Source organism: Perca flavescens, chromosome 22, assembly GCF_004354835.1.
Source record: "Perca flavescens isolate YP-PL-M2 chromosome 22, PFLA_1.0, whole genome shotgun sequence".
NCBI lineage: Eukaryota > Metazoa > Chordata > Actinopteri > Perciformes > Percidae > Perca > Perca flavescens.
The window spans coordinates 28,567,599-28,590,098 of record NC_041352.1 but is presented as its reverse complement, the minus strand read 5'-3'; the positions used below and the strand labels follow the sequence as shown (position 1 = coordinate 28,590,098).

Genomic DNA, 22,500 nt, shown 5'->3' with positions numbered 1-22,500 from the left:
CAGTGGGAGTAGAAAAAGGGGAGGAGATGGTCAGTGGGAGTAGAGAACAAGGAGGAGATGGTCAGTGGGAGTAGAAAAGGAGGAGATGGTCAGTGGGAGGAGAAAGATGGTCAAGGAGGAGACGGTGGTCAGTGGGAGGAGAGAACAAGGAGGAGATGGTCAGTGGGAGGAGAAAACAAGGAGGAGATGGTCAGTGGGAGGAGAAAACAAGGAGGAGATGGTCAGTGGGAGGAGAGAACAAGGAGGAGATGGTCAGTGGGAGGAGAAAACAAGGAGGAGATGGTCAGTGGGAGGAGAGAACAAGGAGGAGATGGTCAGTGGGAGGAGAGAACAAGGAGGAGATGGTCAGTGGGAGTAGAGAACAAGGAGGAGATGGTCAGTGGGAGTAGAGAACAAGGAGGAGATGGTCAGTGGGAGGAGAGAACAAGGAGGAGATGGTCAGTGGGAGGAGTGTGGGGAAAAAAACTCAAAAAAGTAGCAAAAACGTAGAATCAAATCGACAACACTATCAAAACACACAAACTTGAAAAAGTGACAAAAACGTTCACAAAAAAAAACATAAAAAAGAGAAAGAGAGATGGTCACTGGGAGTTACCTGGTTGGGGAGCAACCAGGTGACTTATTAAAAAAAATAATATTTTAATATATTATAATATTATTATATATAATGATATTTTTTTTAAATAATATTTTATTCAATTACAAAAATTTAATTAAAAAAATTTCACACAAGTCAGAAAAAAATAAAATATAATATATATATATATATAATATAATAAAAAGTGGGAACTAATCTGCTTAAAGTGCCCATATTATGAAAAAAACACTTTTTCTGGGATTTGGGGTGTTCTTTTGTGTCTCTGGTGCTTCCACACATACAAACTTTGAAAAAAATCCCTCCATGGTGTTCTGAGTGAGATCTGGTTTCTGAATGTGTCCTGCCTTCAGTCTCCCGGTGACCTGGTCAAAATCGGCTCGGACTGTGACGTCACAGTCCGAAATGAGCTGGCTAACCACAAGCGTTAGCTCGTAGCGTTAGCATGCTAACGCTAGCATGCTACGTCGTTCTCAATAGCAAAGCACTGCTACAACACACACAAATTCACCATAATCTACAAAAGAACTACTTCCATGTGCGCCCTGGTTTAGAAGAAGTCTCCCAGCTGATCCTGCCTTGGAACTGACTGAAGGTGGAGAAACAGCCTTTCTTTTACTGTCTATGGAGCTAGCTGACATGATCTACAATCTGAGCTACTGAGCATGTGTGGGTGCAATCAAAGATAGTACAGAAGAAGAAGATGAAAAGAGGTCTCACTCTGTAGCTAAAACAGAAACCAGGTGAAAAGAGGATCTGCAGCAGTGAGAGAGAGAGCTGTGCAGTACAACAAAAACATGGTGTTTTTTGAAAATTAAACCATGTAAACCTATTCTGGTACATCCTTAAAATACAGTTATGACCCTGAAAATGAGCAGAATGTGGGCTCTTTAAAGAGCAAAAAAAAAAAAAACACTGAACCAAGTGTGAGGGGAAAAAACCTCCAAAAAGTAGCAAAAACATAGAATGAAGTTACCTGTCTGGGGAGGGAGGCTCCGTGAGCCGCCGGAGGTTTTGGCGTCCGGCGATGGCGCCCGGCGAGCCGAAGGCATCGTGTGCCGGGCGAGGCGCCCAGCGAGTTGTGGCGCTGCTGCTGGGAGTTCCCGGGACGGGGGTCCCCGATGCTTTACCGTAGGGGTCCCACGGCGAGGAGGGGCGCGACGACGGCGGCGGAACATCTGGGGAGGAGGGCGGCTGGTGCAGGGGGGAGGAGGAGGGCAGCGGGGAGAAGCCAGACGGGGCGGGCTTGCGGTCTGAGGAAGACGTCGTCGGCCAATCCGGAGCCTTGCAGCAGCGAGCCGGGGCTGCGGCTGCCGGCGTCCGGCGGGGCGCCAATCAGCATCTGCTGCTGGCGCTGCTCGCTCTTCACCTGCTCCAGCTTCTGCGTGGCCTCCATCTTGGCGAGCTGCTTGCTCTTCTGACGCAGCATCTGAGAGACGGAGACACGGAGACACGAGACGGGAGGACGGAGACACAGAGACGCACGTCAGGGAGCAGTCGCTCGCCACGCGCACGGGACAACATGGTGACATGGCAGCTAGCAACGCACAATAACATCTCTCTCTCAGTCTGTCTGTCTCTCTCTCCCTCTCTCTCTCTCTCTGTCTGTCTGTCTGTCTCTCTCTCCCTCTGTCTGTCTCTCTCAGTCTGTGTCTGTCTGTCTGTCTGTCTGTCTCTCCCCTCTATCTGTCTGTCTGTCTCTGTCTCTCTCTCTGTCTTTCTCCCTCTGTCTGTCTGTCTGTCTCTCTCTCTCTGTCTTTCTCCCTCTGTCTGTCTGTCTGTCTGTCTCTCCCTCTGTCTGTCTGTCTCTGTCTCTCTCTCTGTCTGTCTGTCTGTCTCTCTCTGTCTGTCTGTCTCTCCCTTTGTCTGTCTGTCTCTCCCTTTGTCTGTCTGTCTGTCTCTCCCTTTGTCTGTCTGTCTCTCCCTCTGTCGGTCTGTCTGTCTGTCTCTCTGTCTGTCTGTCGGTCTGTCCCTCTCTGTCTCTCCCCACCTCCTCTCTCTCTCCCTCTGTCTGTCTGTCTCTCCCTCTGTCTGTCTGTCTCTCTCTCTGTCTGTCTGTCTGTCTGTCTGTCTCTCCCTCTCTGTTTCTGTCTCTCTCCCTCTGTTTGTCTGTCTCTCTCTGTGTCTGTCTGTCGGTCTGTCCCTCTCTCTGTCTCTCCCCCCCTCCTCTCTCTCTCTCTCTCTCTCTCTCTCAGGAAATGGGGGAGAGTCAGTGAAGGATGAGTCCACAACGTGCAGGATGGGGGGTTCAGAAACCACGACTGAAACACCTCCGTCAGATTCTTTCAAAGACTTTACGCATTTCAAGTGGCGCCAATATTATGTAACGGTCCTCACTTCCTGTCTCCTAAAGGGGCGTGGCCTCGTTTCAAAGTGTAGTGAACGTCGTGCGGGTGGATGAAAAGTTAAATTTATAGAATTTGTTAATATTTTATTTAAAAATAGGTCAAAAACACTGAAAAGTTTGTGGGGTGGACAAAAAAAAGCATAAAAATCGTAACCGTGACAACGTAGAATAAAAACTAAGTTAATAAACACTGAAAAAAAGTAAAAAATGTTTGTTGCCAGATCTCGTCAGAGTTCAGTCCAGAGAAAGAAATGAAACAAAGGTAATTTTCTAAAAGCTGCAAAACCGTAAAAATTAAAAAATAATAAAAGTTTTAAAAAAAAAAGATAAAAAATTGCAAAAACATTGGGGGAAAAAAATCAACAAAACCATAAAAACAATAAAAATTTATTTAAAAAAAAACGTCAAAAAAGTCAGAAAAAAAGACAAAGCCGAAGAATAAAAATTAAAAAATAAATAAAAAAGCTGCAGAAACGGCAAGAAAAATTAAAAAGTTTACTCGAAAAAAAACCAATTAAATAAATGACTTAAATGTTCGGAAAAATCCAACAAATCCATAAAAACGTTTACAAAAAAAAGTCACAAAAGTGAAGAAAAGAAAAAAAGTGTAAAAAAAAAAAAAAAAAAAAAAAAAGTCCGAAAAAACACAGTTGATAAAAAATTCGACAACACTATAAAAAAAATAAAAAAAAAAGTTAAACGCAGTTAAAAGCCACGTTTATTATTATTATTATTTTAGGAACTTTTAGTTTTCAGGGCGATGGAGAATGATGTGTCAGAATGTTCTGGAGATACGTGGCTGATTTTTGATTTAGTTTCAGGTTCCTATAGCAACCCAGACAGCTGTGCTGCAGACAGAAGTGTTTCAGTCTCCTGTGGTTGTGGTTCTGGTGGGATGGCTGAAGGGGTTTTAGAGTCACTTCCTGTTTCCTCGCTGCCTGTTTCCTGTCTATCTCACACCTGGTTCATCACACCTGGTCCCGGTGAACGCGGAGCTGCTGCCATCCTTCAAACGCTCGACCGTAACGGACCACAGACGCAGCTACAACCTCTCTGGTTAATGTTCTGGATCAACGCAGCGCCGGCTACGGCTCCAAAATGTTTGGAGATTCTTTTCACATTCAAATAAATCGATTAATCTTTGCAGCTCCAGTTGTTGTGCAAGTTTTCAACTAAGTTATCTAAGGAGGGAAGGAAAGAAGACCTAAGAAAAGAAGTACTCAGGAAAGGAAGGAGGGAAGGAATGAAGGAAGGAAGGAGGAAAAGGATGAAAAGAAGAGGAAAGTAAAGTGCTGGATAGAAGGGAAGTAAAGAAGGAATAAATAAAAGGGTTTGGGAAAAGGAAAGGAAGGAAAGAAGACCTAATGACTCAAACTGTTGACTCAATATGAGAACAGCTGGAGATTAATTTAATCGTTGATGACTAATGTGTTCATCTTCGCAGCTCTAGAAGCAAGAGGCCGTAGCCACGGAGAAGAAGGCTGCGTGGTGGTTTCTACGTCTTCCCACCACAAAGGTGTCTTACGCAGCACTAATGCTGCTGCGAGCCTTGTCTGGACACATGGAGGTTTCCCATAAACATAAATATATTCTGATCTGATCACAGCAGAGACAACGTCGGCAGTATAGGCTCCAGAATATTAACTTCTGGATTGACAGGTGACATGTTAGAAAATCCATAATTATTTATAAATATTATTTAAAATTACATTTACATCTGCATTTATATCAAAACCTCGAGGCCTTCAATCATCAACATGTGATGTATTAATATGTATTTGTGTCTAAATGACATATAAACATCTTATCATATTCTATGTTGCCTGGAAAGGCTTCCAACACGCTGACGTGTGGCGTGAAAAATAGGCGTTTGTTCTATTTCTAGCACGCACGCGTTTTCTGAGACGTGTAGGCAGTGTGCACGCTCTAACCGGTTACCATGGGAACCCAAATAAACACGGATACGCCACGCAGCCGGTGTGCAGGAGGCCTAACGGTGCGAGTGGATGTTGAAGGACGGCAGCAGACGAACATTCAGAGTGACGCAGCAGCCCTTCAGAATAAAATAGCATCCCTTCAGAATAAAATAGCATCCCTTCAGAATAAAATAGCATCCCTTCAGAATAAAATCAGTGAGTTCTGAGGCGGACTGAGGCCACGGACAGCGACTCTGGGCCGACTCCACTTCAGACTCTAACCGTTGATCCCAAACCCCCCGAATGTCAGAAAGTTTCTTCGGCCCAGAGAAGACGGCCGTGACCGATCCTGGATCCACGCATCTGAAATCCTCTTTGCTTTGGGAGAGTCTGCGTCGGCTCGGCCTCGCCGCCACACTTCTAGTTTCTGGTGTTTCTGCCCCGGAGGCGAGCGGTGGACCGCCTTGATTACACACGAGTAGTGTTGGGCATCGTTTGGATTTATACGATTCCAAACCGGTACTTTTATTACTATTCATATTCCTAAACAGATTCTTGAAAAACTGAAAAATGACATCAATGATGTAATCTGTTTACTAGTGATCACATGCAGTGGATGGTTAATATGCTTTTACATCTGTTTTGGTGAGCCAACAGGTAAAATATGGCATGTAAAAGTAGCCTACATTTACGGTGGCTAGCTAACGGTAGACTACAGAGAGAGGGGGATATTTTTACGTCCGATTCGGAGCGACAGACGGAAAATATTTCAGTCGACACATGAAGTGGCACCAAAATGAGGAACCGAAATTTGCACCGCGCACCGCTTGGATTTGCCACTTTGCACTGCACTCCAAGTTTAAATTATTTCAACTTTGACCTTGGTGTCGCTGACCTTTCAAACGGGCAACCAATGAGATAACAGCATGTTGTTACATAGCAACTGGAAACAGCTTCGTTGCCCCCCTTCAGGATGTTTACCTGCTCTACGGTGTTTTAAGGCACGTCTAAAGACACTTTTATTCTTTGGCTTTTAACTCTGTGTGAGTTATGTGGTCCACTGTGGTGTTTATTCTCTCTTTTATTCTTTCTATATTTTATATATATATTTTTATGTTCTGAGTCTTCTGTGCAGCACTTTGGAAACTTTGTGTTTGTAAAATGTGCTATAGAAATAAAGTGGATTGGATTGGATTCTACTGAGCGGTGAGCACACAGCAAATCACTTACCACGTGTAGGCGGCTTCAGGGCTGCACAAAAAATGTTGTTTTTAAAATCGGCATCGCAATATCAAGCGGCTCAATAAATACGCGGTACAGCCCGCGCCGAAACGCAAGGCACCACCACGGAAAACACCGGAGTGGGCCTCAAATCAAGGCTGAAGACCTTTCTTTTTGATACTGCCTATGTTTAATTCTTTGCACTGCACTGTATTGGGAATTGTATTCTTTTATTCCTGTATTTTATCTATTTGTGATTAACTGTTTTAATTTTGTATGACTTGTTTTAATTTTGTATTAACTATTTTTAATTTTGTATTCATTTTTATTAATTTCTAACTGTGTTTTAATGTTTTATGTAAAGCACATTGAATTGCACCGCTGCTGAAATGTGCTCTACAAATCACATGAGTGCTGCCTTTCAGTTTTAATTCAACGTTTAATTTGTTCAGTAAGAGACAGAAGGGGATTAAAGGGAGCGAGCATCACAAAGAGTCCGTTGTCGCTCATCTCTCATTTAACTTCATTTCATATTTTATGAGCAGTTTTAGCTTTAGCGAGGTGCAAACGTTCCACCAAAACCCAAACTTTCACGTGTTGAATTTGAAACCGATGATCGGATATGAATGAACGACTCCAATAAAGAAAAGATTCTGATGGAAGTGTAATTTTTGGAACGATTCCAAGTAGGAACTGATCCTCGATGCCCAACCCTAATTGGGATTGGTTTAAAGAAATGCTAACAACCCAGGTTTTTTTCCCTCCTATCCCAGAATGCATCTGTGGTGTAGCCTAGGGTTGGGCATAGTTTGGATTTTAACGATTCTGATTCTGATTCCGTTTCTTCCTTTTGATTCCGGTTCTCATCGATTCTCGATTCTGATTCTTTGAGGGTGGAGTTGAAACGGGTCACAGGCTTATTTCACCAATAAGAGGAACGTTTTATTTTTGATTCAGTGGTGGGTTGCAGTTTTACAGCTTTTTCAACGTAAAATAAACTAGAGCACCGCTTACTGTGCTCCATGGCTGCAATGTGCATGTTAAATCTGGAATCCATGATCAGATTTGAAACCAAATTCGCCAAACGATTCCAATAAAGAAACGATTCAGATGGAATAGTAATATTTTAAACGATTCCAAGTAGGAATCGGTTCTCGATGCCCAACCCTAGTGTAGGGAGATCCTACTGCAGCCAAAATAGCCCTCTAACCAGCTGCTAACCAGCTGCTAACCAGCTGCTAACCAGCTGTTAACCTCCTGCTAACCAGCTGCTAACCAGCTGCTAACCAGCTGCTAACCAGCTGTTAACCTCCTGCTAACCAGCTGTTAACCTCCTGCTAACCAGCTGCTAACCAGCTGCTAACCAGCTGCTAACCAGCTGTTAACCTCCTGCTAACCAGCTGTTAACCTCCTGCTAACCAGCTGCTAACTAGCTGCTAACCTCCAGGGGATCAGAGTGAAAACAGAAGCGTGTGTGTGCAGGCCAGCGGAGCAGCATCCCGGGATAGGAAGAGGATTTCAGAGTGTCGTGGATCCAGGAAGCCCGCCTGGAACAGGTTCTCCTTGAGATCTTACCAGAGCCTCTTTGCCACCGCCTGCTACAGATGCCTGGTAGGGACAATCTTTATCAGTTGGTGATTTTAGGGCTTTGCTTTGGGGGAGATTTTCCTGCCTCTTCTTACCGGCTCCCCATCTGTCATTTACCTCTCCCTTTGTCAATGACAATTACATCAAAGATATTAGTGGAAGCGGGTGAGGCTCAGCAGCATGCACATCACACTCATCATCATCTTCATCTTCATCATCATCAGGGACAACAGTCAGACACGCAGCCTGCTGGTTACCACGGTTACTACATGGTTGAGAGAGCCGGGAAACCAAAGCCACCCTGACAGCCAATCTGAACCTTTAAAAATGGGTAACTTGTGGTTTTTAATCAACCTTTTTGTGTCTGATGGAACAACAACCTTTGAAACTCGTCCAGTATTAATCAAGATCTTTAATGTACAAAAGTTCAGCATCGGTCAGCGTCCACTAAAAGTTCTGTTGTTGCTGCTGACAGACTCACATTATTATTCTAAGTGTCTGACAACATTATGGGATGGATCCCTACAGAGATAGACCTTTTAGTTAAAGAGTAAGATCCTTTTAGTTTAACATGAAACAGGCCCAAAATCACCATCACCAAACTCCACCAGACTCCATGTAAATAATCAGGACTTTTAGTGTGTATAGAGCCAGCATATCTCCACATGTAAATGGGTGAATTAAGCGTTTATTTCAACCAAACCAGAGTGGTGATTGTTGGAACAGTGGAAAGATGAACCAAGACGGCTTTTGATAGTTTTATTTAGTTTCTGTCCACTTTGAATGAAGTGTGTTTTACGATGATAAAAGTCCTGAATATTTACATGGAGTCTGGTGGAGATATGCTGGCTCTATACACACTAAAAGTCCTGATTATTTACATGGAGTCTGGTGGAGTTTGGTGATGGTGATTTCGGGGCTGTTTCATGTTAAACTAAAAGGATCTTACTCTTTAACTAAAAGGTCTATCTCTGTAGGGATCCATCCCATAATGTTGTCAGACACTTAGAATAATAATCTGAGTCTGTCAGCAGCAACAACAGAACTTTTAGTGGACTCTAACTGCTGCTGAACATTAGTCCTGTAGGGTTATATTACAGCCCGGTTCTGGTTTAATACTGGACCAGTTTCAGAGATTGTTGTTCACATCAGACACTCAGACATGGAAGTTGCCCTTTAATGTGACCTGGATAAGCAAGTTCTGAAACACTAATAAAATATGACACTCAGTGAACATGTGTCCAGATGAAATCCTAACCGTCTCTGCGGCTGCAGTCTGGTGTTGGTTTCCCGCTCTGGTTCTACGTCATGGGGTGGAAGGGTGGGGGGGGGTGATGTGTTAAAGACAAAATGCACTGAAACTCTGCTCACCTGTCGGAGCTTCCACTCCTGCTCCTGCTCCGACTCTCTGGGCCTCAGCGGGTCCCTGAACGCCCCCTCCTCCTCCATGGAAACAGGGTCATAAGGTCCCGGCGGCAGCGGTAGTTGCTGCGGTAGTTGCTGCGGTAATTGCTGCGTAGTTGCTGCGGTAGTTGCTGCGGTAGTTGGTGGTGTGGTTGCTGCGAGGGCTGGTGGCGTTTGAGTGGGTCGTTGGACATCTGCACCTTGCTGATGCGCTGAGCCGCCCGGTTATCTCGAGCTTTTTGCTGCCGGACGGAGAAATCAAGTCAAACATTTTTAGGAAAACTTCAACTCACATCAGAGTACAACGCTAAGTTTCTTAGCTTAGTGCACGTGTCAAACTCGAGTCCCGCGGGCCAAATCCGGCCCCTCGCAGGTTTTGATCCGGCCCGCATTTCAATTTTGGTTCACAATACATTCAGGCCCACCTAGTTTTTGTCGCTTTTTCCAAAGTTTTTGGTGCTTTACTCAATGTTCTGCCACTTTTTTTCAGAAGTTTTTGCCGCTTTCTGATGTTTTTACCACTTTTTCAGACAATTTTGATGCTTTTTTCAACTTTTTTGATGCCTTTTTTCAATGAATTTGTCGCTAGCTGAGGATTTTTTTTTGCTGATCTTTTTTTGGGGCTTTTTTTTAGGCCCGAAATGTAAGTGAGAAGACGACAGTACATGAGACACGCAATAATAAAGTCAAAATATTTGACTTTTTCTCTTAAATAAAAGCATGTCAATAGTAATCTACATGTCCGGCCCGTGATTTGATTCTCATTCTCCAGTGTGGCCCTCTGGGAAACTGAGTTTGACACCCCTGGTTTAGTGGACAGACTTCGGACCACGTTTACGCTTCGACGATCCAGAAGAGAAGAAAGTATTTGCCAGCAGCGTTTGACTGAGTACATCGCCGATGGTTTTCATTGGGAGATTTTTGTCGTTTATTTTTTTGCTGATTTAAAAAGGTGCTCTGCGTCACATACAGCAAACATCTCCTCACTATCTACTAGCTGCCTGTCCCCTGAACACACTGTAAAAAACATCTCCTCACTATCTGCTAGCTGCCTGTCCCCTGAACACACTGTAAAAAACATCTCCTCACTATCTGCTAGCTGCCTGTCCCCTGAACACACTGTAAAAAAAACATCTCCTCACTATCTGCTAGCTGTCTGTCCTCTGAACACACTGTAAAAAACATCTCCTCACTATCTGTTAGCTGCCTGTCCCCTGAACACACTGTAAAAAAACATCTCCTCACTATCTGCTAGCTGTCTGTCCTCTGAACACACTGAAAAACATCTCCTCACTATCTGTTAAACACACTGTAAAAAACATCTCCTCACTATCTGTTAGCTGCCTGTCCCCTGAACCCTGTAAAAACATCTCCTCACTATCTGCTAGCTGCCTGTCCCCTGAACACACTGTAAAAAAACATTTAATCTACTGATCTTGGAAGGAGGAATGAGAGACGCTGCTCAGCAGGCAGCGAGTAGACAGCGTGTAGAGTCAGAGAATGTGCACATCTGAGCCTGAAATTCCCCCGTGCACAAATGTGCTGCGTTGCAGCCGTGCGTCATACCGCACCGGGAGAGTCTTACAAGTCGAGCATCTTGTCTGCCCCCCCCATTCTCAGAATCTGTTCTTTTGGTCGTTTTTCCTGGATTTTTGTGCTTCTACCGTAATGGTTTTTCCATTTAGTCTAGTTTATGAACGATACGGATCTACGATTAGTTGTTGAACTATTACAGTGATGTGATATATACGATCAGGAGTGTGAACTCACCACGAAGGGAGCTCTGTCCTGAGAGCTGGCTTTCCTCCACAGCTTGGCGATCTGCTTCACTCTGGTCGACCATTCTGACACACACACAACATAATAACACAAACATTTTCACACAAATATCTGTGTGTGTGTGTGTGTCTGCATGTGTGTATGTATGTGCGTGTGTATGTGTGTCTGTGCACATGTGCATGTATGTGTCTGCGTACCTGTGTGTGTGTGTGTGTGTGTGTGTGTGTGTGTGTGTGTGTGTGTGCGTCTATGTGTGCATGCAAGCCTATGTGTGTGCTTGTGCGTGCGTGCCTGTACATGTGTGCACGTGCCTGTACGTGCGTGCGTGCGTATGTATGTGTGTGCGCGTGCCTGTGTGTGTGCGCGTGCCTGTGTGTGTGCGCGTGCCTGTGTGTGTGCGCGTGCCTGTGTGTGTGCGCGTGCCTGTGCCTATGTGTGCGCGTGCCTGTGTGTGTGCGCGTGCCTGTGTTTGTGCACGTGCCTTTGAGCATGTGTGCGCGTGCATGTGTGGGTGTTTGTGTGTGCGCCTGTGTTAGAGCTTCATTCGGGCCCAAAAAATCAAGCCCGACCCAGCCCGACACGTTGTGTCCGAGCCCGGCCCGACACATTCTCAACTACAGTTCAGAGTCGTTTGAACTGCAGAAATCTGTTTTAAAATGATCTTAATGAATAATGCAACAGGAGCGAAGCATGTAAACTGCGCTGTTAGTTTATTCAGAATCGAACGGATCGCAAATGGATCTGAATGAAGAAACATAATAAAAACTCAACGTATTTCTCTGGGAGGGCTTGCCTCGCCCTCAGGGGGAGCCGACGCTTGGAGAAGTAACAGAAGTGGAGGTTGAAGGCTGACTATCATCTTTTCTGCCTTGGCGAGCCTGCTTCATGTGTCTGCTCATCATCCACGTCTCCGTTTTATTTGCTGTCATAGGCGACAGAGTGCCGCACTTAATGCACTCGACAAAGCCGACACACATGTTGTTACTGCCCTCGACTTGTTTAAAATTGCTCCATACCTCCGACTTTCCTCCAAACTTGCTCAAAGGTAATTCTCCCGTTTTTCTTTTTTTCTTTACATCCTCAAGCTCCATGTTGGCCTTAAGCTCCACAATACAGCCCGCAGCCCCGGTGTGTGGCGTGCGAGAGGAGGAGACTCCGCGCAGGACACATGTTGCATTTTGTAACTGTAGTCCAACTTGTGTAACTTTTTGGACACATTTGTTACTTTGGCCTAAATAGATAATAGTTCTGATTATGTCATAGCTTTCTCCCCACCCAATTAGGCTAAAGTAATGATTAAAAAAAACACAAATGCTTGATCAAGGGTCCGGCCCGGCCCGGCGATAGTGGCGGAAAATAACGGCCCGGGCTCGGGCAGAGAATCTAAACTCTAGCCTGTGTGTGCGTGTGCGTATGTGTGTGTCAGTGCATATGTGTGTGTGTGCGTGTGTGTGTGTGTCTGTGTACCAGGATGCTGCTCCTTCAGCTGGGGGAAGTTGGTGTTGCAGTAGAGGACCGGAGCCACGGTGGCCATCTCTCCCAGACTCTCTTCCTTCTCCCACTTCAACATGCCTCTCTGAGCCGTCGACATCACGTCCTGCTCGGCCTCGCCCGCTGGCGCCTGATTGGCAGAGGCCAGGCCAGGGGCGGGGCTCTCGGGAGGGGGCATCCTAAAGCCTGCGGGACTCTGAGCCACACCGGGCATCATGGGAGAGTTTGAGAAGTGAGGAGCAGCTCCCATCAGGCCGTTCATCAGCGGAAGACGAGGAAACACAGTAGCTGCAGAGAGACACATTCAACAATCAATCTGTTTGACCGGTGTGTGTGTGTGTGTGTGTGTGTGTGTGTGTGTGTGTGTGTGTGTGTGTGTGTGTGTGTGTGTGTACCTGAGTGGTGTGTGTTTCCCTTGCTTCCGGCTGCAGTGTGTGTGTGTTGGCTTTGCCCTGGTTGTTGTTGGTTGTTGCCGTTTGGACTGAGAACAGCGGTAAACACCTCCTCCACGTCCTTCCCCTCCAGCTCTGCGCACACACACACACACACACACACACACACACACACACACACACACACACACGCACGCACGCAGAGACACACACACACACACACACACACACATGCACACGCACACGCAGAGACACACACACACGCACACGCACACACGCAGAGACACACACACGCACGCAGAGACACACACACACACACACACACGCGCAGAGACACACACACACGCACACACGCAGAGACACACACACGCAGAGACACACACACGCACGCAGAGACACACACACACGCAGAGACACACACACACACACGCACGCAGAGACACACACACACACACACAGAGACACACACACACACACACGCACACACACACACACACACGCAGACACACACACACACACACACATATGCACGCAGAGAGACACACGCAGAGACACACACACACACACGCACGCAGAGACACACACCCAGAGACACAGACACACACACACACACACACACACACACAGAGACACACACAGAGACACACACCCAGAGACACACACACACACACACACACACACACACACACACACACACACACACACGCAGAGACGCACACAGACACACACACACACACACACACACACACACACACACACACACACACGCAGAGACAGACACACAAAGATGTGTTTCAGCAATTGCAGCATGGAGGCAGAGTGGAGGCAGTGCCAGTGTGATGCTGCTGTGTGTCCAGTCTTACCGGGGATGTTGTACAGTTTGCTGAGGATGGCACCTGAAACCCAAACACACATTACTGTCAGTCGCTCTCCTCTACACTAAATATCGTCATACAACAATATAAAACGTTGTTCACAAAAGACAGAAAATAATCCAACTGTGATGAACTACAGAACTTGAATCCTTCACGTGGACAGAAGACTCCACTGAGAGTAGGGCTGAAAATCAGGTATCACGATATTCTTGACCAAATATCTCGATATCGATATTGCGGCGATATTCTAGGGTTGATAATTGGGGCTTTAACAAAATATCTTCACACTTAGATTTTAGATAGATAATCATCAGTAATGTGGACATAATGTCTAAGTGGGGAAAAGGCAAATAATAGAAGAGCTAGAACAGTCTGGTAAGTTCAGAAAAGTACATCACTTTACTGTAACACTTATGTCATATCACGATATGAGAATATCTAAAATCTAAGACGATATCTAGTCTCATATCACGATATCGATGTAATATCGATATATTGCCCAGCCCTAACTGAGAGTCAATTATAAAGTCCTTTTTATTTAATACAACTTCTCCAAGAAACTATTCACACACGACAATTCTTCTGTGTAGTTGGGTTGGAAAATATCTTGAAATAAGGTATATCCCCCAACAGCATCACTATTTATCAAAGAAACTCAAGTTTCTGTCCCTCTGGACCTTTGTCAAGAGTATTTCACCTAATAATAAAATGGTCTTGAGAGAGTGTGAGAGGAAGTGAAAGGTTAGTTTCTTTAATGAGTGGTGAGGCTGTAGCCAGAGCAGAGAGTGGGATCCAAACTCACCATCAGAGACCATCTTGTCGAGCTCAGGGCTCAAGATGGCGTCCAGAGGCTCCTCCTGCACCGCCCTCTGGCCACGCCCACTTCCTGTCAGGTCAGCCGCCATGGAGCCGATATCCAGACCGGCTGAGAGAGAGAGAGACAGACAGACAGACAGACAGAGAGAGAGAGACACACACAGAGAGACAGACAGAGAGAGAGAGACAGACACAGAGAGACAGACACAGAGAGAGAGAGACAGACAGACAGACAGAGGAGACAGACAGAGAGAGAGAAAGAGAGAGAGAGACAGACAGACCGAGAGAGACAGACAGACAGACCGAGAGAGAGAACCAGACAGAGACAGAGACAGACAGACAGACAGACAGACAGACAGAGGAGACAGACAGACAGAGAGAGAAAGAGAGAGAGAGACAGACAGACCGAGAGAGAGAACCAGACAGAGACAGAGACAGACAGACAGACAGACAGACAGACAGACAGACAGACAGACAGACAGAGATTAAATAATAACCTGAACAAAATGAAAAATTGACTAGACCAGCAAGCAGTTATGAACGGGGGTCCAAGCCCCCTGGCGCGCAAGACACCCAAAGTCTGTTTTCTGTCATGTTTTCAGTCATTTAGCATATTTAGAGTCTCTTTCTGTCTCTTTGTGTCCATTTTAGGTCAGTTTTCATTCAGTTTTAGGTCAGTTTTATGTCATTCATATGTTTTAGGTCAGTTTTATGTCAGTTTAGGTCATTTTGTGTCAGTTTTATGTGGTCAGTTTTATGTCAGTTATATGTGTTTCAGTTTTGTGCCAGTTATATGTGAGTGTTAGGTCAGTTTTGTGTCAGTTATATGTGAGTGTTAGGTCAGTTTGTCAGTTATATGTCAGTTATTATATGTGAGTTTTAGGTCAGTTATATGTGAGTTTTAGGTCAGTTTTGTTTATATGGTGTTAGGTCAGTTTTGTGTTTTAGGTCAGTTATATGTGAGTTATAGGTCAGTTTTGTGTCAGTTATATGTGAGTGTTTAGGTCAGTTTTGTGTCAGTTATATGTGAGTTAGTTTTGTGTCAGTTATATGTGAGTTTTAGGTCAGTTATATGTGAGTTTTAGGTCAGTTATATGTGAGTTTTAGGTCAGTTTTGTGTCAGTTATATGTGAGTTTTAGGTCAGTTTTGTGTCAGTTATATGTGAGTTTTAGGTCAGTTTTGTGTCAGTTATATGTGAGTTTAGGTCAGTTTTGTGTCAGTTATATGTGAGTGTTAGGTCAGTTTTGTGTCAGTTATATGTGAGTTTTAGGTCAGTTTATGTGTTTTGGTCAGTTATATGTGAGTTTTAGGTCAGTTTTGTGTCAGTTTTATGTCAGTTTTAGGTCAGTTTTGTTATATGTGAGTTTTAGGTCAGTTTTGTGTCAGTTATATGTGAGTTTTAGGTCAGTTTTGTGTCAGTTATATGTGAGTTTTAGGTCAGTTTTGTGTCAGTTATATGTGAGTTTTAGGTCAGTTTTGTGTTTTAGGTCAGTTATATGTGAGTTTTAGGTCAGTTTTGTGTCAGTTATATGTGAGTTTTAGGTCAGTTTTGTGTCATTATATGTGAGTTTTAGGTCAGTTTTGTGTCAGTTATATGTGAGTGTTAGGTCAGTTTTGTGTCAGTTATATGTGAGTTTTAGGTCAGTTTTGTTTTAGTCAGTTATATGTGAGTTTTAGGTCAGTTTTGTGTCAGTTATATGTGAGTTTTAGGTCAGTTTTGTGTCAGTTATATGTGAGTTTTAGGTCAGTTTTGTGTCAGTTATATGTGAGTTTTAGGTCAGTTTTGTGTCAGTTATATGTGAGTTTAGGTCAGTTTTGTGTCAGTTATATGTGAGGTCAGTTTTGGTCAGTTATATGTGAGTTTTAGGTCAGTTTTGTGTCAGTTATATGTGAGTTTTAGGTCAGTTTTGTGTCAGTTATATGTGAGTTTTAGGTCAGTTTTGTGTCAGTTATATGTGAGTTTTAGGTCAGTTTTGTGTCAGTTATATGTGAGTTTTAGGTCAGTTTTGTGTCAGTTATATGTGAGTTTTAGGTCAGTTTTGTGTCAGTTATATGTGAGTGTTAGGTCAGTTTTGTGTCAGTTATAGTTTTGTGTCATTATGTGAGTTTTAGGTCAGTTTTGTGTCAGTTATATGTGAGTTTTAGGTCAGTTTTGTGTCAGTTATATGTGAGTTTTAGGTCAGTTTTGTGTCAGTTATATGTGAGTTTTAGGTCAGTTTTGTGTCAGTTATATGTGAGTTTTAGGTCAGTTTTGTGTCAGTTATATGTGAGTTTTAGGTTAGGTTTTTTGTGTCAGTTATATGTGAGTTTTAGGTCAGTTTTGTGTCAGTTATATGTGAGTTTTAGGTCAGTTTTGTGTCAGTTATATGTGAGTTTTAGGTCAGTTTTGTGTCAGTTATATGTGAGTTTTAGGTCAGTTTTGTGTCAGTTATATGTGAGTTTTAGGTCAGTTTTGTGTCAGTGTCAGTTTTATGTCAGTTATAGGTCAGTTTTGTGTCAGTTATATGTGAGTTTTAGGTTATATGTCAGTTTGTGTCAGTTATATGTGAGTTTTAGGTCAGTTTTGTGTCAGTTATATGTGAGTTTTAGGTCAGTTTTGTGTCAGTTATATGTGAGTTTTAGGTCAGTTTTGTGTCAGTTATATGTGAGTTTTAGGTCAGTTTTGTGTCAGTTATATGTGAGTTTTAGGTCAGTTTTGTGTCAGTTATATGTGAGTTTTAGGTCAGTTTTGTGTCAGTTTTGTGTCAGTTATATGTGAGTTTTAGGTCAGTTTTGTGTCAGTTATATGTGAGTTTTAGGTCAGTTTTGTGTCAGTTATATGTGAGTTTTAGGTCAGTTTTGTGTCAGTTATATGTGAGTTTTAGGTCAGTTTTGTGTCAGTTATATGTGAGTTTTAGGTCAGTTTTGTGTCAGTTATATGTGAGTTTTAGGTCAGTTTTGTGTCAGTTATATGTGAGTTTTAGGTCAGTTTTGTGTCAGTTATATGTGAGTTTTAGGTCAGTTTTGTGTCAGTACTCAGTTTTGTGCCAGTTATATGTGAGTTTTAGGTCAGTTTTGTGTCAGTTATATGTGAGTTTTAGGTCAGTTTTGTGTCAGTTATATGTGAGTTTTAGGTCAGTTTTGTGTCAGTTATATGTGAGTTTTAGGTCAGTTTTGTGTCAGTTATATGTGAGTTTTAGGTCAGTTTTGTGTCAGTTATATGTGAGTTTTAGGTCAGTTTTGTGTCAGTTATATGTGAGTTTTAGGTCAGTTTTGTGTCAGTTATATGTGAGTTTTAGGTCAGTTTTGTGTCAGTTATATGTGAGTTTTAGGTCAGTTTTGTGTCAGTTATATGTGAGTTTTAGGTCAGTTTTGTATCATTATATGTGAGTTTTAGGTCAGTTTTGTGTCAGTTATATGTGAGTGTTAGGTCAGTTTTGTGTCAGTTATATGTGAGTTTTAGGTCAGTTTTGTGTCAGTTATATGTGAGTTTTAGGTCAGTTTTGTGTCAGTTATATGTGAGTTTTAGGTCAGTTTTGTGTCAGTTATATGTGAGTGTTAGGTCAGTTTTGTGTCAGTTATATGTGAGTTTTAGGTCAGTTTTGTGTCAGTTATATGTGAGTTTTAGGTCAGTTTTGTGTCAGTTATATGTGAGTTTTAGGTCAGTTTTGTGTCAGTTATATGTGAGTTTTAGGTCAGTTTTGTGTCAGTTATATGTGAGTGTTAGGTCAGTTTTGTGTTATATGTGAGTTATATGTGAGTTTTAGGTCAGTTTTGTGTTTTAGGTCAGTTATATGTGAGTTTTTGGTCAGTTATATGTGAGTTTTAGGTCAGTTTTGTGTCAGTTATATGTGAGTTTTAGGTCAGTTTTGTGTCAGTTATATGTGAGTTTTAGGTCAGTTTTGTGTCAGTTATATGTGAGTTTTAGGTCAGTTTTGTGTCAGTTATATGTGAGTTTTAGGTCAGTTTTGTGTCAGTTATATGTGAGTTTTAGGTCAGTTTTGTGTCAGTTATATGTGAGTTTTAGGTCAGTTTTGTGTCAGTTATATGTGAGTTTTAGGTCAGTTTTGTGTCAGTTATATGTGAGTTTTAGGTCAGTTTTGTGTCAGTTATATGTTAGTCAGTTTTGGTCAGTTTTGTGTCAGTTTTGTATGTGAGTTTTAGGTCAGTTTTGTGTTAGTTATATTAGGTCAGTTTTGTTAGGTCAGTTTTGTGTCAGTTATATGTGAGTTTTAGGTCAGTTTTGTGTCAGTTATATGTGAGTTTTAGGTCAGTTTTGTGTCAGTTATATGTGAGTTTTAGGTCAGTTTTGTGTCAGTTATATGTGAGTTTTAGGTCAGTTTTGTGTCAGTTATATGTGAGTGTTAGGTCAGTTTTGTGTCAGTTATATGTGAGTTTTAGGTCAGTTTTGTGTCAGTTATATGTGAGTTTTAGGTCAGTTTTGTGTCAGTTATATGTGAGTTTAGGTCAGTTTTGTGTCAGTTATATGTGAGTGTTAGGTCAGTTTTGTGTCAGTTATATGTGAGTTTTTTAGGTCAGTTTTGTGTCAGTTATATGTGAGTTTTAGGTCAGTTTTGTGTCAGTTATATGTGAGTTTTAGGTCAGTTTTGTGTCAGTTATATGTGAGTGTTAGGTCAGTTTTGTGTTATATGTCAGTTATATGTGAGTTTTAGGTCAGTTTTGTGTCAGTTATATGTGAGTGTTAGGTCAGTTTTGTGTCAGTTATATGTGAGTGTTAGGTCAGTTTTGTGCCAGTTATATGTGAGTTTTAGGTCAGTTATATGTGAGTTTTAGGTCAGTTATATGTGAGTTTTAGGTCAGTTATATGTGAGTTTTAGGTCAGTTTTGTGTCAGTTATATGTGAGTGTTAGGTCAGTTTTGTGTCAGTTATATGTGAGTGTTAGGTCAGTTTTGTGTCAGTTATATGTGAGTTTTAGGTCAGTTATATGTGAGTTTTAGGTCAGTTATATGTGAGTTTTAGGTCAGTTATATGTGAGTTTTAGGTCAGTTTTGTGTCAGTTATATGTGAGTTTTAGGTCAGTTTTGTGTCAGTTATATGTGAGTGTTAGGTCAGTTTTGTGTCAGTTATATGTGAGTTTTAGGTCAGTTTTGTGCCAGTTATATGTGAGTTTTAGGTCAGTTTTGTGTCAGTTATATGTGAGTTTTAGGTCAGTTTTGTGCCAGTTATATGTGAGTTTTAGGTCAGTTTTGTGTCAGTTATATGTGAGTTTTAGGTCAGTTTTGTGTCAGTTATATGTGAGTGTTAGGTCAGTTTTGTGTCAGTTATATGTGAGTGTTAGGTCAGTTTTGTGTCAGTTATATGTGAGTTTTAGGTCAGTTTTGTGTCAGTTATATGTGAGTGTTAGGTCAGTTTTGTGTCAGTTATATGTGAGTTTTAGGTCAGTTTTGTGTCAGTTATATGTGAGTTTTAGGTCAGTTTTGTGTCAGTTATATGTGAGTTTTAGGTCAGTTTTGTGTCAGTTATATGTGAGTTTTAGGTCAGTTTTGTGTCAGTTATATGTGAGTGTTAGGTCAGTTTTGTGTCAGTTATATGTGAGTTTTAGGTCAGTTTTGTGTCAGTTATATGTGAGTGTTAGGTCAGTTTTGTGTCAGTTATATGTGAGTGTTAGGTCAGTTTTGTGTCAGTTATATGTGAGTGTTAGGTCAGTTTTGTGTCAGTTATATGTGAGTTTTAGGTCAGTTTTGTGTCAGTTATATGTGAGTGTTAGGTCAGTTTTGTGTCAGTTATATGTGAGTGTTAGGTCAGTTTTGTGTCAGTTATATGTGAGTTTTAGGTCAGTTTTGTGTCAGTTATATGTGAGTGTTAGGTCAGTTTTGTGTCAGTTATATGTGAGTGTTAGGTCAGTTTTGTGCCAGTTATATGTGAGTTTTAGGTCAGTTATATGTGAGTTTTAGGTCAGTTATATGTGAGTTTTAGGTCAGTTATATGTGAGTTTTAGGTCAGTTTTGTGTCAGTTATATGTGAGTGTTAGGTCAGTTTTGTGTCAGTTATATGTGAGTGTTAGGTCAGTTTTGTGTCAGTTATATGTGAGTTTTAGGTCAGTTATATGTGAGTTTTAGGTCAGTTATATGTGAGTTTTAGGTCAGTTATATGTGAGTTTTAGGTCAGTTTTGTGTCAGTTATATGTGAGTTTTAGGTCAGTTTTGTGTCAGTTATATGTGAGTGTTAGGTCAGTTTTGTGTCAGTTATATGTGAGTGTTAGGTCAGTTTTGTGTCAGTTATATGTGAGTGTTAGGTCAGTTTTGTGTCAGTTATATGTGAGTGTTAGGTCAGTTTTGTGTCAGTTATATGTGAGTTTTAGGTCAGTTTTGTGTCAGTTATATGTGAGTTTTAGGTCAGTTTTGTGTCAGTTATATGTGAGTTTTAGGTCAGTTTTGTGTCAGTTATATGTGAGTTTTAGGTCAGTTTTGTGTCAGTTATATGTGAGTTTTAGGTCAGTTTTGTGTCAGTTATATGTGAGTTTTAGGTCAGTTTTGTGTCAGTTATATGTGAGTGTTAGGTCAGTTTTGTGTCAGTTATATGTGAGTTTTAGGTCAGTTTTGTGTCAGTTATATGTGAGTTTTAGGTCAGTTTTGTGTCAGTTATATGTGAGTGTTAGGTCAGTTTTGTGTCAGTTATATGTGAGTGTTAGGTCAGTTTTGTGTCAGTTATATGTGAGTGTTAGGTCAGTTTTGTGTCAGTTATATGTGAGTGTTAGGTCAGTTTTGTGTCAGTTATATGTGAGTGTTAGGTCAGTTTTGTGTCAGTTATATGTGAGTGTTAGGTCAGTTTTGTGTCAGTTATATGTGAGTGTTAGGTCAGTTTTGTGTCAGTTATATGTGAGTTTTAGGTCAGTTATATGTGAGTTTTAGGTCAGTTATATGTGAGTTTTAGGTCAGTTTTGTGTCAGTTATATGTGAGTTTTAGGTCAGTTTTGTGTCAGTTATATGTGAGTGTTAGGTCAGTTTTGTGTCAGTTATATGTGAGTTTTAGGTCAGTTTTGTGTCAGTTATATGTGAGTGTTAGGTCAGTTTTGTGTCAGTTATATGTGAGTGTTAGGTCAGTTTTGTGTCAGTTATATGTGAGTGTTAGGTCAGTTTTGTGTCAGTTATATGTGAGTTTTAGGTCAGTTATATGTGAGTTTTAGGTCAGTTATATGTGAGTTTTAGGTCAGTTATATGTGAGTTTTAGGTCAGTTATATGTGAGTTTTAGGTCAGTTTTGTGTCAGTTTATGTGAGTTTTAGGTCAGTTTTGTGTCAGTTATATGTGAGTGTTAGGTCAGTTTTGTGTCAGTTATATGTGAGTTTTAGGTCAGTTTTGTGTCAGTTATATGTGAGTGTTAGGTCAGTTTTGTGTCAGTTATATGTGAGTGTTAGGTCAGTTTTGTGTCAGTTATATGTGAGTGTTAGGTCAGTTTTGTGTCAGTTATATGTGAGTGTTAGGTCAGTTTTGTGTCAGTTATATGTGAGTTTTAGGTCAGTTATATGTGAGTTTTAGGTCAGTTATATGTGAGTTTTAGGTCAGTTTTGTGTCAGTTATATGTGAGTTTTAGGTCAGTTTTGTGTCAGTTATATGTGAGTGTTAGGTCAGTTTTGTGTCAGTTATATGTGAGTTTTAGGTCAGTTTTGTGTCAGTTATATGTGAGTGTTAGGTCAGTTTTGTGTCAGTTATATGTGAGTGTTAGGTCAGTTTTGTGTCAGTTATATGTGAGTGTTAGGTCAGTTTTGTGTCAGTTATATGTGAGTTTTAGGTCAGTTTTGTGTCAGTTATATGTGAGTTTTAGGTCAGTTTTGTGTCAGTTATATGTGAGTGTTAGGTCAGTTTTGTGTCAGTTATATGTGAGTGTTAGGTCAGTTTTGTGTCAGTTATATGTGAGTTTTAGGTCAGTTTTGTGTCAGTTATATGTGAGTTTTAGGTCAGTTTTGTGCCAGTTATATGTGAGTTTTAGGTCAGTTTTGTGTCAGTTATATGTGAGTTTTAGGTCAGTTTTGTGTCAGTTATATGTGAGTTTTAGGTCAGTTTTGTGCCAGTTATATGTGAGTTTTAGGTCAGTTTTGTGTCAGTTATATGTGAGTTTTAGGTCAGTTTTGTGTCA

General features: G+C 41.7%; 1 protein-coding gene across 1 annotated transcript in view; it reads right to left on the bottom strand.

Moving 5' to 3' along the window:
- kmt2ca (lysine (K)-specific methyltransferase 2Ca) overlaps nt 1–22,500 on the bottom strand; it is a 133,504-nt gene that overhangs the window by 56,092 nt on the left and 54,912 nt on the right. The window contains 9 exon segments of the mRNA XM_028569034.1: nt 596–618; nt 1,726–2,024; nt 9,038–9,130; nt 9,223–9,312; nt 10,841–10,914; nt 12,317–12,628; nt 12,736–12,867; nt 13,596–13,628; nt 14,410–14,532. Of these exon segments, the coding sequence (XP_028424835.1) occupies nt 596–618; nt 1,726–2,024; nt 9,038–9,130; nt 9,223–9,312; nt 10,841–10,914; nt 12,317–12,628; nt 12,736–12,867; nt 13,596–13,628; nt 14,410–14,532 (1,179 nt within the window).